Genomic DNA, 11889 nt, shown 5'->3' on the forward strand with positions numbered 1-11889 from the left:
ATCCTAGAACCACCATCTCAGCACATCAGCATGCTGAAACCACGAGTAGCAAGTTTGCGGGGAGTGGCGAGGGTACTCCCAGGAACTCTTTGAACTTTGCTCTTCTTGTAAAAAAGTACAGATAATCCTTGTTACTCGCCCGCCCACATACCACCCCCGAAAGAAAAGTGACTGTCTCTGAAGAAAAATGCCAAGGCGTATGGGTGTGTTCAAGCGACCCCGCACGAGTCTTCCATTCATAAACCAAGTATTACATGTCAAGGCAAGGAAACTGTGCTGGGGCCTTGGGTTTGTCTGGTCATACTTTTTATTCATTCTGTCTTGTTTGTTCATTTCATCCGTAATCCCATTGATTCGTCTCATCCAGAGATGGTCGACATCTCTTTCCTAATATGTTTCTACCAATCATGTTCGTGACCGTAGTTGACTTCCAATACTCATTTGGCCCTCTTGCGATGATGGCCAGGAAGAACGTACGACCCATAGTTATCAAAAGTGGCTAAAATCCGGCGTTCCGGACAACTGAATTCAGGTACAAGGAACAGCCCAATAGACCAAATCATACAATCCGTCCAGCCCACCGCACTTGAGGCTGTGGATAATTCGGCATATTTGTTGAGGAATTTGTGAACGGGGCGGCCGTGTCAGGGGGGGAAAAAGCAAACCCCGACACGATTCCATTTGGCCCTCGTAGATGGCACGAGGCGTATTCCGTATTGTCGTTCAAGTTAGGCTAATGTCTCAGCGGACTCTCAAACTCGGCTCGGGGGCATCTGAAAGAGAAGGCGCTTCTCTTCCGACGTTGTGGTTGGGTGTGACCATTTTGGCTCGATCGTGGCTCAAGCCAGGAGGGGATCACATGGAGCACTCAGTCCATGTAGAAATCTCCTTTGAGAATACGCTCCTGGAACGCATCTGGCTTCCGAGGTTCCGACCTAGCCTGTGGCGTCTGCGCGGGAGGCGCCGGCATCTCGGAGATGGACTTGGCACGGTCATGCTGGGGACCTACACCGCCAGGGCGTGGCGGGGACGTTCCCACGCTAGAACCGAACGAGAACTGCGGCCTCGAGCCAGTAACTGTGCTTTCAGCGCGGGACCTAAACTGCTCAGACCAGTTGAAGCCTTGGTCTGTGGGGCGAGCAGAAGCAGATAAAGCGTCAATAGCTGTCTTGGGAAATGTGGTTTGGCCCTGCTGTGCGGGGCTATGGGACTTGGGGACAGCTTGATCGGGTACACTGTCGCCTGAAGCAGCAGTCGACGACGATAAGCCGCATACACTGCTCCGACGAGGGTGTCCGACCGTGGCTGAAGGGATTGTGGTGGCCATACCATTGGTGCCGGGGCTGGTGCCCCTTCCGGTTCGCATGTTACGCATCGCCTGCGTACCAAAACTCATCCGCCGCGTAAAGGGAGTAGCAGGGGCCGTCCTGGAGTTGGGGGCGCCAACCTCGTCTTCATCAATAGCACTCTCATCAATAGACTCGGAGCCGTTGGTGGACAAGCTCCCGCGACGAAGCCCAAAGGGTGTCGCCATGGTTGTAGGGGAGGTGCCAGAGAGACCGATTGTAGAGACCGACAACCTTCGACGGTGGTCATTCATGGCTGTGGCGATGGGGCCGGGGAGTGCTGGCGTCCCGGCAGATGTAGAGTTGCTGCGTTGAAAGAGGTTGGTGAAGGCAGTTGAAGAAACAGAGGCACGACGGTTGCGAGACATGTCGTTTGGACCGTTGACGTCGTTGTTGGTGTTGGGGGCGTTGTTGTTGTTGTTCTGATCGTCGGAAGACATAGTGACTGACTGCAATGGCGGCAGTTGACTGTGTGGATGGTGATGTGATCTTATAGAATTCTTTCTCACGGTGGATAGTGGGAAATCTAGAACTAGATCTGATGATTCCGGCACTTGAAATCTCGAGATCGTTCGGTTTGACGGCGCGGAAGCGGGAACTGGAGCTTCAAGTGGAGAAGGCTTGCCGCTGTGGGTATGTTGGAGAAAGGAAAGTGGTTCGAGGATGGCGTGTTGGTGGGCCGCGAAATGGCTCGAGGTCGAAACTTGAATTTGTTTTGTTTGGCTGATTGACAAAGGAGAGATGGGATGCACCGAATTCTTGCAAATGTGGTATCGTATCGACCTTGAGTAGGACAGAGGTGGGCAGATGGGCGGCAGTTTGGGGTTTTAAATCCGTTGAACGGCGTGGGCTGTACTAACTAACACACAGCTCCGCAATGTGCGGATCTGCAACAACGGGGACGTCGGGCGGTGGTAGTAGCGGTAGTGGGCGTGTATGGTTGTCTTTGGTGGGTGGTGCAGACTGATTGATTGATGGATTGATTGACTTGACTGAACGCTCTCAATGCTTGCTTGCCTAGGGGGACTGGTCCGGGGTCGGCTTTTCGTTTGCCTTTGCCGATCAAAGGGAGGCGACGAACAGCAGCCAGTCTCGGAGTTTTGACTTTTTGGGTTCTTTGTTGTTTGTGGTTGGCGGGCAAGGTGCCAGACCTAAGCCAGGTGAGGTACAGTAGGTACCCAGGGAGGTACCTAAAAAACTAGAACTAGGTACAGATGGCAGGGAGAAGGTCACAGTACGGTACAGTAGGGGTAGGGTAGTCCAGAGTCCCTTTTCTTCTTGGGCCAGACCCCTTTCATGCAACTGCGGGCGCCAAACAAACGAGCAATCAATTAATCGAAACTCCCCCGCCAACAAAACAAAGAGAGTACTGTAAAACAAAAGTTTGGCTGATTTGGCTAAAAGCTGACTAGCACCACACCACGTCGTGAGGCCCACCGACTCGTTGTTGCATGCAGGTCGTGAGTGGAGTAAGTGGTATGTACACAAAGTATCCGGGTAGCTGCTGTTTAAATTGCGTGACGTCGTGTAGCAGACTGGTCGTGTCTATCCATCGGTTTTCCGTCTACCTAGAGTAGGACGCTTGTCGATTGACACCCGAAAGGATCAGCAACGTGGGTGGCGACTTTTGTAGCACTCGGCCGCTGTTCTTTTGAGGAATTGCGTGTGACGAATGATTGTTGGGAACGGACGCTCGGGTCCCGTCAAAATGCTCGAACGATGATGACGTGAGGACTAGATTTTGCTGCTGTTTCTAATCAACAAATAAATTCTTAGGGAGGGCGGCGGTTGTTCTAGTCAAGATCCGTGCTGTATGAAATGAAAATGAATGACAGTTGGCGTTTTACCTCGAGAAAAAGGCCAAAACGACCCTCTGTCCGTATTCAGTTTGTATTCCACAAAAGATACCTGCAAGTACCTCATTCACATTCTGGGGAAGTGCAACCAATTCATCCAATTGGAATACCAATCACCAGGAAATATGGACCTTGGGAAGCATGCAAGCATACCAATGGCGGGGTTCCCTGCCAAAATTCAAGGATCCTAGTCCTTGCCACATGGGGCATCTGCGCGCCGAGCAAAGATAATACTACCTTACTAGAGGGCCAGCTTTGCCAGGTACCTGCCATCCGTGACAAGATGATCGAGGAGTTGAAACTCGCAACTTGGTGTCGCTGGTCTGGTATACTATAGTAATCGTAACGTACATACTACCTACGACAGTACGCATCTTATCTAGCAGAAGTACGCTAGCTTCTAGTTCCAGACTGAGATGGAGACACTGCAGAAGCTGCCTAGCGTAGCCGATGTGGGTACCAGAAAGCTGGAGCGGGCTTGCAGTTAAGCTACCTTACGTGGTAGGTTCGTTAGTGGATGTTGCATCTCCCCCTAAAAAGCTCCCCCCTTGCCTCTTGGACCTCTTAGTGGTAGACCTACCCAGTCCCTCCGATTATACCTACTCCGTAGGCTAGGTAAGCAAAAGGCCTTGATCCCTGTTCGCTCAGCCGCTGATGTCAATACCAGTAAAGCAACTGGACGAGGTTCCTTCCCCGCAAAGTCCAATATGGTTATCAATTAAATTTTCGCGCGTGTCTTCTTGCCAGTTTGCCGTGAATAATGGACACTGGTATGGTTGCGTGTCCACTTTTTGGGGAGACTCTTTTTGCGGGGTAAACAGAACAGCAAAGTAACTAACTCCATAAAGACGCAAGAATGAACAAGGGAGGCAAAGATTGGGTGATGAAGTGCAGCAAAACTAGGAACAAGCGCAACGGCAGACCAGCTTCCCCAGGAAAGATCTAAAGCTTCTTATGTGCAAAATAGTCCACTATTACACTATAGGTGGAGCTTGTGGAAACACAAAGAGGCATGGAGCCACAATTTGCCAAGAGAGAGGTTGCAGATCTTCATCTGTGCCTTGATGTTTGTGCCTGGAGACTGCCGGGTGGACGACGGCCTTGTTGCTTTTTTGCGCCAGTCTAGGTTTCCATCCGTTGGCTTCCGGTTGGAGGCGTGATCTTTGTGGCTACTGGGCTTGCAGGGCGTTAGTCCCTTTTATTCTTTTTGTGGTAATTGTTTTTTTTTAATCGTTGCCTCTTTTATTTTAGGGGTTTTTTTTTTTTTTTTTTTTTTTTTCTAAACCCAACCCATATGATGGCTGAAGGCTTCAGAACAGACAGAAATAAACACCAAAACAACCAAGCCACACACACGCAAGCACTCAACAAAAAGCGGTGTCGTAGTTGCCTCCTAGCGCCAGTAGCCAAAACCAGAGAGTTGGACCTACCTGAATTAGTATCTAAGTATCTCGCATCTTGAACTACTCTGTGTGGAATAGTTCGCTCCTAGCCCGCCGTGGGAGAAAAAAAAACGAATCAGATAACTGCCTAATTATTCAAGCTTCGATCTGGGCATCGTGGACAATAGCCGGCAACGCTACTATACTTTGTACAATAGTGTGTTTTCCAAGCAGAAAGTATAGAGGCCAAGGATGCCTTGGGAGGAGAGAAAAAGCGGCAAACAACAAGGGCGAAAAATGAAATGCATGATAAAGAAAGGACCGCCTTGGTCGAACATTATCTCGATGACTCCCCCGCACCCGGGCACCATAGCCGCGGAGCTCCGTCTTGAACTGTTTGTTGGTTGCGTTGCGTCTTGCTTGATTGATTGGCGAGTCAGCAACGGACGCACTGAAAGATTGCGCGTACCACGGAGGGTGGGGAGGGTTGCGCTGCATATCTCGAGTCTGATGGTGTGATAAGTGATACCAGAAACAATGCTACTATTTACTGCATCTACTTCGTATCTCTACCTGGCCTACTCTTGTTGCAGTTGAGTGGGCGGTTTTTAGTGCTACCTCGCCATGGGCTCATGTCGTGTTGCGTTGCCCGCTCCCCATCTTCATTGGTACATACTATGTATTGTACAGTAGTATACCGGTCCAACAGCGCCTCCATCCTAGTATTAAACCTTGACCCCGGGACTTTTCGCTTTATTTGTTCCTCACCTGGAGAAGAGTTCAAAACTTTATCATCAACCAAACAATTTATGCCAATGTTTTTTCTTTTTTCTTTTTTTTTTTTCCCTCTTCTTCTTCTAATGTCCTCCACCCCCTCTGTTATTCTTTTAATCCACAAAAGGAAAACCCAAAGGCCCCTAAAAACCGCAAAGTAACTTTTTTTTTGGATTTTCAGGTGACACTCCAAACCAGAGACAGCCTGGTTTGCTGGGTGACAACAGGCACCACATGAGCTGAAATCCAACCAATTGCTCGTCTCATCTGTAACCTGCCTTGGCTTTCTTGGGCACCTTATGATGGGAGAGAAAAAAAAAACCACCCCATCCTCCAACAGCCCCGCACCAGCCAGGCAAGGAAATGGGCACATATTTGCATTAGGATGGGCTGGTCTATTTTATTGTGCTTGTATACTACTGTTATTAAGGGGATACACGCCAAAATACTAATAATAATAATAATAATAATAATAATAGGCTGAATCTTGGATACCCGCCTCATCTGCATGTCCCATACCGTAGTACCATACTAAATTCCACTGCGCTACGGAATATAATCGCAGTTGAGCCTTGGCAATGGGGGGAACTAGCACTACTGCAGTTCTAGTTCTAGACTAGAACTAGACGTAAACAAAACGCCCTCTTCCCCCAAAAATCATGCACATATCGGGCGGAGTTTTTTCGGACGGCCGTAGAAGCTGCAGGCACCACCCAACATGAACAGACACGTACTCCGGCATGGTCCTCTGCAAGTTCTAGACCCTGGCGGACTTTCAATTCTTTTTCCTCCTTCCAAAACCTCCTGCATAAGGTGTGCTCCGTACAGTAGGTGGCCTGGTGTTTACCACTGGACGGATGGCAGGTCCCGGTTGCCACAGTTTTGCTTCCCCATGGTCAAAAGAAGCAAAGCATCTACGCAAGAGGAGGGGGAGGGGGCAAGCGGGGAGGCAAGACATGGATGGGCTGGATGGGATCATGCTTTCTGCCAGCCGATATCTTGTTGGAGGACCCTTTTTTCTTTTCTTTTTTCTCGCAGTGCCCCAGACCTGTTTTCAACTTTTTTTTACGCATATACCATAGTGCTACGTAGTAGCTCCCGCTTTTGGATTGTAGATCGTTCCAGGTAGGGCGCAGTCCTGACTCGCGACTATATCTCCTTGATCCAGTAAGTACAGTAAGTAGTTCGAGCCAACGCTACATAAACAGCGGGTATGCAAGGTATCATCACAGGGACGTCACCCATTGTATAAACCGGACATTCCGCATAGGTCTTCCAAATGCACTCTTGCTGCTCAAATGACACAACCACTATTGGCCACTCTAATAATTCTCCTGACAGCCATCACATTAAACTCTGTTCCCGGTTGCAAGATATTATAACATGGCACTCAACAGCGCTTGGATATACAGTGAAACCCTAGATATAAGAGTTCGGTCAAATTCATGGAATCCAGGGGGCATCGTAAGACTCGCCTCAGCCGCCTGTTGCATGACAAGCCCATGTTTTTCGTCTTCCAAGATGTCCTGACAACGGAACTGGTGGAAATGCTACTCCTGATGGCGGCGGCGGCGGCGGCGACGTGTAAGGCCCACTCCTGGGCGATGGGGGGAAGCAGTCGGCCCGTAACGTTCTCCACGCCTGGAAGAACAGGATACCTCACTGGAAAGGGCGCGAATTTGGGAGTTGCCATGTCTTCCTTGACTGTCATCACGCTTTGCCCCCTCCCAGATAGCTTGAGAACGTTATCGAGTTCTCCCATCCACCAGAGACCAAGCAGGATCACCAAAGCTGTAACCGGAAGCGCTATCGTCCAATATAGCCATTGTCCTACTTCCATCTCGCGGATATCTGCCATGTTCATTCCAAAGACGGATGCTATAGTAGAAAGTGGTAGGAAAACGACGGTGACGATAGTGAATGCATATATTGCTAGTTCTTGATGGTATTTGGCTAGGTTGATCTCGGCCTCGATCTACAGCCCACCAATGCTTGGACGGTCGGAAAATATACCAGTTTGGGCAAAACAGGTGATGTCAGCCTGTGGAAATCCCAGTAGTATAGCGGATCAAGATGAAGGTTGCTCAAAGTATACACACAGTTTTTTTTTTCTCCAAGCCTCGACATGTCTCACCAATTGTGAGGATCGCGTGATGATATCTGTTTGATATCCTCAACGAACCACCTTTTCGGTCCGAATTGCCATTTGTTTGTGTGACTGAACGACCTGAGCTGGTCTGAACGATCAACCGCTCGTTCGAGGTGTCTTCTAATTCCTCAACAATCTGCTGATCTCTACCGTAAGATGCTATTCTTGCCGTCCGGTGTCCCTGGTATCAGGCAAGACGATACGTAGGCTTTCCATAGTAACCTCCACAGCCTACACATCTTGCCCGAGCACCCGAGGAATCCGATGATTGAGATGTGGAGGCAAGCCCCCGAATCACTCGCGCTTGTGTTTCCACGACACCGTGGACAACCAGGGGTTCATTTTTCAATAGGCTGGCCGTTTGCAACAGACGACGAGCTGATGGCTTGGTGTTGATGTCTGAATCCTATGTCAATCAAACAAATGCTTTTAGCGGAAGATATTCGAAAGTTTTTGAACCGACTTATAAACATAGCATACCAGCTTTTGAATGCATTCGTAGTTACATCTTCCTGATGTCAACCTGGCTATGCCCTGCATCGCTCAATAGGGTCAAGTTGAAGACAGCGGCGAGGTCTGATAGCAGCACGACGGCTTTCCCAAGCAAACTGTCTGGTTCGGGAAGTTGATCAACGGCCTCCCTAATTCCTTCACCGACCAGGTCGCTCGCAGCAAAAATATGGGACTCTCCCCTTTGCGAATCGCTTGAAAAAGTAAACGCGACTCGTAACAACATGTAACCACGACCGAGGCAGTTGCCTCGGTATAAAGACGCTGTAGACCCCGGATCAACTTATTTGAGAACGCGATATCATACTCACAAAAGCTTGGATGGGCTGGATGAGGGACCTAAGCTCTTGACGAAGACTCGGTCTGCATGGCGACTTCTCATTGTAGGCCTATAATGTACTGGTGAGCACCACAGCTGAGACGAAGGGCTTTCTCTTGATACATATAACATTAGCAGCTGGTAGCTTACTCCCAAAATCCGATGGATAGCCCCAGAAACTTTGCTGCAGTGGGTGATTCGCTTCCTAATAGGTAAATAGAAGCGCTGAATGACCTCGGCTGGATGCATACAGCTTAGTGCTTAGCAGCACTTGAAGTACTTCCTAGAAGCATCGGATCTAACCCACAGACCAGCTCTGGCAATCGTCAAGAGGCAGAGACCATGTAGACTCGGCATAAGATACGGGGTCAAAAGGCATTGGCCTGGATAATTCTCTGAGAGGTTCACTAACAAGCGTAATAGCTTTTCCATGTCCTTCTTTCAAACTCATCTCCCCACAGGTTATGAGGCATACTGGGGATTCGAAGATAGATCTTAGTGATTAGGGGCATGTTTGCTTCGGTCTGTACAATAAGGACATTGACTCACAGTCATGCACAACAACACACCCCGATTGGCGAATACGAAGGCAGATAGCCTGTTGTATATCATGGTCACGACCATCTGGCTGTGTTGAGCTTGCATCAAGGACTGGTTAGGATATAAGGTAGGATCCGCACTTGCTCCTAGACTAGACCCGAATACTTTGTATAAGATATCTTGTGATGACCTGGTTCCATGAACGAGACATGGTTGCCATTCACAGCAAGTTTGGGCCATAACCAAATGTTTGCTTCACATCTTCTAGCAAAGTGATGAGATTGAGCCGGTCATTAGAACGTAGCAGTGGAACTTGACCAGCATGTCTATAGCCGAGCAAATTAGCTCTTGCAGACAAAACGCGAAGCGAGGCGCAGATTCACGGAGGTGGCAACCAGGGAGCAATAGCACCAACCTGAAGGCTCTCAAAATTCAAGATATCTTGCCAAAGATGCCTTTTCAAGCGTGTCACAGTCTCCTGCTCTCGGATTAGAATTATCGCGGTCATGTGTGGACTCATAGTCCACGAAACAGATGCCGTTCCTGCTTCTCTGGATCTTGAAATGTTGTAAGCTTAGAATGGCGAGGCCCTTGGAACAGATCATTCCCAGTATACTTGGGATCATATATCTCGATCGCAGGGCTGTTCCTCGCTCCCATCAAGACCTCGTTGGTTCGCAGCTGCTGTGTATGAGTCTCTGTATCCTCGCTGTCTAAGCTGAATGGGACTGGAGGAGAGTTCCAAGGGGCAGTATTGAACGCTGAACTGGAGAACAACTCGCGGTAATCCTGGTACAGGTTATTGCCTGATGAATGACTGGAGACTTGGCTTGAAGACGTTGACACGGACCTTGGAAGGTATCGGTCTCAACTTCGGTCCATGCTCCGGCTTTTGCTTCCCCTCCTGCTATGACCACGACGATATATTTCTCTCTGTGCCAGTGCTGTCTTTTTGGGTTCTTCCCCTTGAGCTTGGCCACCATCATTCTCACGGTCGCACAACACTGGCTCGAATCCATGATCAGACAAGCCCCCAAGCTCAACGACTATTCAATGGGGAAATGGTTTAATTTTTCCGGCTGGGCCTTGGCAAAATGCTTACAGGTTCGTTCACCTCTACAGACTGCAACCCTTCGGTCTCGCCTTGCACATGTGCCTCAGTGTCGATTTCATATGTATTCCCAGAAAGGGAATCCGCTCGAAATACTTGTTCGTCCATAATTGGCAAACTCGAGGGAGGGACCTCTCGGAGAGTTTTGATGTCACCCCGAAGCTGTGTGAGGCAAATGCTTGAGCCTACCAACGATATCTTATACTAATATATAAGTGACGATAACTCGGTGGGCTACAGTCGACGGGAGGTTGTTCCTGAAACGAAGTCAGGCAGTCGGTCTCCTTTCGCTTGCGCCAGGCTCAACCTATTCTGATGAGGGGTGCTGAGTAGCGAGGCGCATCTGCATCTCATGTTCTTACAAATTTATACTGCGTGCAATCAACCCTGGAGTTGCCTGCCAGGGTTAGCAGCGGTGATTGCCCAGCAGAACAGATGCTCTCTTACGACTGCATGTCAAGTCACCGTATGGCTTTGCCGTGACTTTAAAAAACAACAATTTCTCTCTAGTGTCAATTCAATCGAACGAGACTGTACCAGGAATCGAGATGTTCGGGGGGTGTCACGGACGTGAAAAAACAAATCTTTGCAGGTCAAAGGTCATAATGTTAGGATATTTATTTGTATGGGGAATAACTGTCGCTGGCTAGTAATCTTTAGGACGATTTTATCATGAATATCTTCAAAAATGTTAGCGTCGCGGCCTTGAGGCTTACTTTCGAAGGAATTGTGTCTTACCTGATTCAGTGCTTGTTGATCTTTCATAGCCATCCGCTTTTGGGCAATAAAGCGTCTCCTGGCAAGGTGACGAACCGAGACTTGAGAGACAGGAGTTGATGTACCACTGGCAACGGGCGTAGACGCGCCGGTATCGACCCCGGTGGTCTCGTCGTCCGAGTTAGCCTCCGATGATGAACTGTCCTCTTCGCGCTGCTGCTTCTTTTTCAACTTCTTTTCCCGTTTCTCCCTTCTCCTCTCTTTGCGTTCTTTCTTTTCCTTCTTTCTCCGCTTCTCGCGGCTCTCCTCATCCTCGGATTCCTGCTCGTCAGAAGCCGGCTCTTCTTTCCTTCGCTTCTTCTCCTTTTTGCTCTTGTGGCTCTTTTTACTCTTGGATTTTGCCGAGTCCTCTTCGGATGTAACGTCGTCGCCGCCAGAACCCGTCTCTTTCATGGACTTCTTCTGCTTTTTGGCTCTCCGACGCTCCTCCTTGGATTGTGCTTCATCATCATCGTCTCGCCCAGCCTTGCGTTTCTTCTCCTTCTTCACGGTCGCCTCTGCAGGCTCTGGTGTCCCATCTGTGCTCTCCGCCTCGGCATCCTCCTTCTTCTCTTGGATAACGTCGCCGACGAGAAAGCCGCCGCTCACGAAGCGCATCGTCCCGAATTTGCGCTCCACATAAACATTCATGGCATGTGCCTCCCTGGCCTTCTTATCCTTCTCGATCGCGGCCTCCGACTTGCCGTTCAGCCTCGCCAGCATCTCCTTGAAGGCGTTGAGGCCGGTGCACTCGTCACCGCGGTTCATCTTGGCGCCCAGTCCAAGGTTGTCCTCCTTGAGCGCGACCTTGATGTGCGAAGCGCTGGCTGCCGTGTGGTAGACGGCGTGGGAGGCATCTTGTGGTCCTAGGTATTGGCCGGGCTCCCAGCCCTGGGACCGAAGCATGCGGTGCCCAAAGTTTTCGGTGTTACGGCTCCATCTCGTGTTGTTCGGGTCGTTGCCAAGCTTGCGCTTGCTGTTGGTTAATGTCAGTTCTGGAGGCGCAAAGTCGGCGACTGGGCCACTCACTTCTTTGGGGCAGCGAGACCCATTGTGGAATGCCGAACGAGGACGGTCCGGCAGCTGGATCTTGGTATCTGGGGATGGGACTAATGCGCGGATCACGTCGTTGAAGGGAACTCCGAC

General features: G+C 49.7%; 7 protein-coding genes across 7 annotated transcripts; 1 reads left to right on the plus strand and 6 right to left on the minus strand.

Moving 5' to 3' along the window:
* Nucleotides 1–212: 212 nt before the first annotated feature.
* On the minus strand, nt 213–1904 carry MGG_11737 (uncharacterized protein). Its single transcript, XM_003709870.1, has 2 exons — nt 1330–1904; nt 213–1128 (listed from the first exon to the last, which is right to left on the minus strand). The coding sequence occupies exons 1-2, from the start codon at nt 1784–1786 to the stop codon at nt 869–871; spliced, it is 717 nt and encodes a 238-aa protein (XP_003709918.1). The 5' UTR covers nt 1787–1904; the 3' UTR covers nt 213–868.
* Nucleotides 1905–2223: 319 nt separating this feature from the next.
* On the plus strand, nt 2224–3163 carry MGG_16269 (uncharacterized protein; the record flags this gene model as incomplete). Its single annotated transcript, XM_003709871.1, has 4 exons — nt 2224–2295; nt 2368–2506; nt 2759–2815; nt 3123–3163. 4 exons carry the CDS (start codon nt 2224–2226, stop codon nt 3161–3163), a joined length of 309 nt encoding a protein of 102 aa, XP_003709919.1.
* Nucleotides 3164–4181: 1018 nt separating this feature from the next.
* On the minus strand, nt 4182–5082 carry MGG_16270 (uncharacterized protein; the record flags this gene model as incomplete). The annotated part of the gene is made up of 3 exons (XM_003709872.1): nt 4182–4371; nt 4557–4628; nt 5054–5082. 3 exons carry the CDS (start codon nt 5080–5082, stop codon nt 4182–4184), a joined length of 291 nt encoding a protein of 96 aa, XP_003709920.1.
* Nucleotides 5083–6748: 1666 nt separating this feature from the next.
* Nucleotides 6749–7438, minus strand: MGG_16271 (uncharacterized protein; the record flags this gene model as incomplete). Its single annotated transcript, XM_003709873.1, has 1 exon — nt 6749–7438. Exon 1 carries the CDS (start codon nt 7220–7222, stop codon nt 6749–6751), a length of 474 nt encoding a protein of 157 aa, XP_003709921.1. The 5' UTR covers nt 7223–7438.
* Nucleotides 7439–7542: 104 nt separating this feature from the next.
* MGG_16272 (uncharacterized protein) lies at nt 7543–8317 on the minus strand. Its single transcript, XM_003709874.1, has 2 exons — nt 7988–8317; nt 7543–7913 (listed from the first exon to the last, which is right to left on the minus strand). Exons 1-2 carry the CDS (start codon nt 8045–8047, stop codon nt 7695–7697), a joined length of 279 nt encoding a protein of 92 aa, XP_003709922.1. The 5' UTR covers nt 8048–8317; the 3' UTR covers nt 7543–7694.
* Nucleotides 8318–9495: 1178 nt separating this feature from the next.
* MGG_16273 (uncharacterized protein) lies at nt 9496–10627 on the minus strand. Its single transcript, XM_003709875.1, has 3 exons — nt 10558–10627; nt 9979–10470; nt 9496–9880 (listed from the first exon to the last, which is right to left on the minus strand). The coding sequence occupies exons 2-3, from the start codon at nt 10093–10095 to the stop codon at nt 9590–9592; spliced, it is 408 nt and encodes a 135-aa protein (XP_003709923.1). The 5' UTR covers nt 10096–10470; nt 10558–10627; the 3' UTR covers nt 9496–9589.
* MGG_16274 (uncharacterized protein) lies at nt 10525–11878 on the minus strand. Its single transcript, XM_003709876.1, has 3 exons — nt 11773–11878; nt 10726–11719; nt 10525–10667 (listed from the first exon to the last, which is right to left on the minus strand). The coding sequence occupies exons 1-3, from the start codon at nt 11793–11795 to the stop codon at nt 10644–10646; spliced, it is 1041 nt and encodes a 346-aa protein (XP_003709924.1). The 5' UTR covers nt 11796–11878; the 3' UTR covers nt 10525–10643.
* Nucleotides 11879–11889: the final 11 nt, after the last annotated feature.

The sequence above is a fragment of the Pyricularia oryzae genome, chromosome 1 (genome assembly GCF_000002495.2).
Source record: "Pyricularia oryzae 70-15 chromosome 1, whole genome shotgun sequence".
Taxonomy (NCBI): domain Eukaryota; kingdom Fungi; phylum Ascomycota; class Sordariomycetes; order Magnaporthales; family Pyriculariaceae; genus Pyricularia; species Pyricularia oryzae.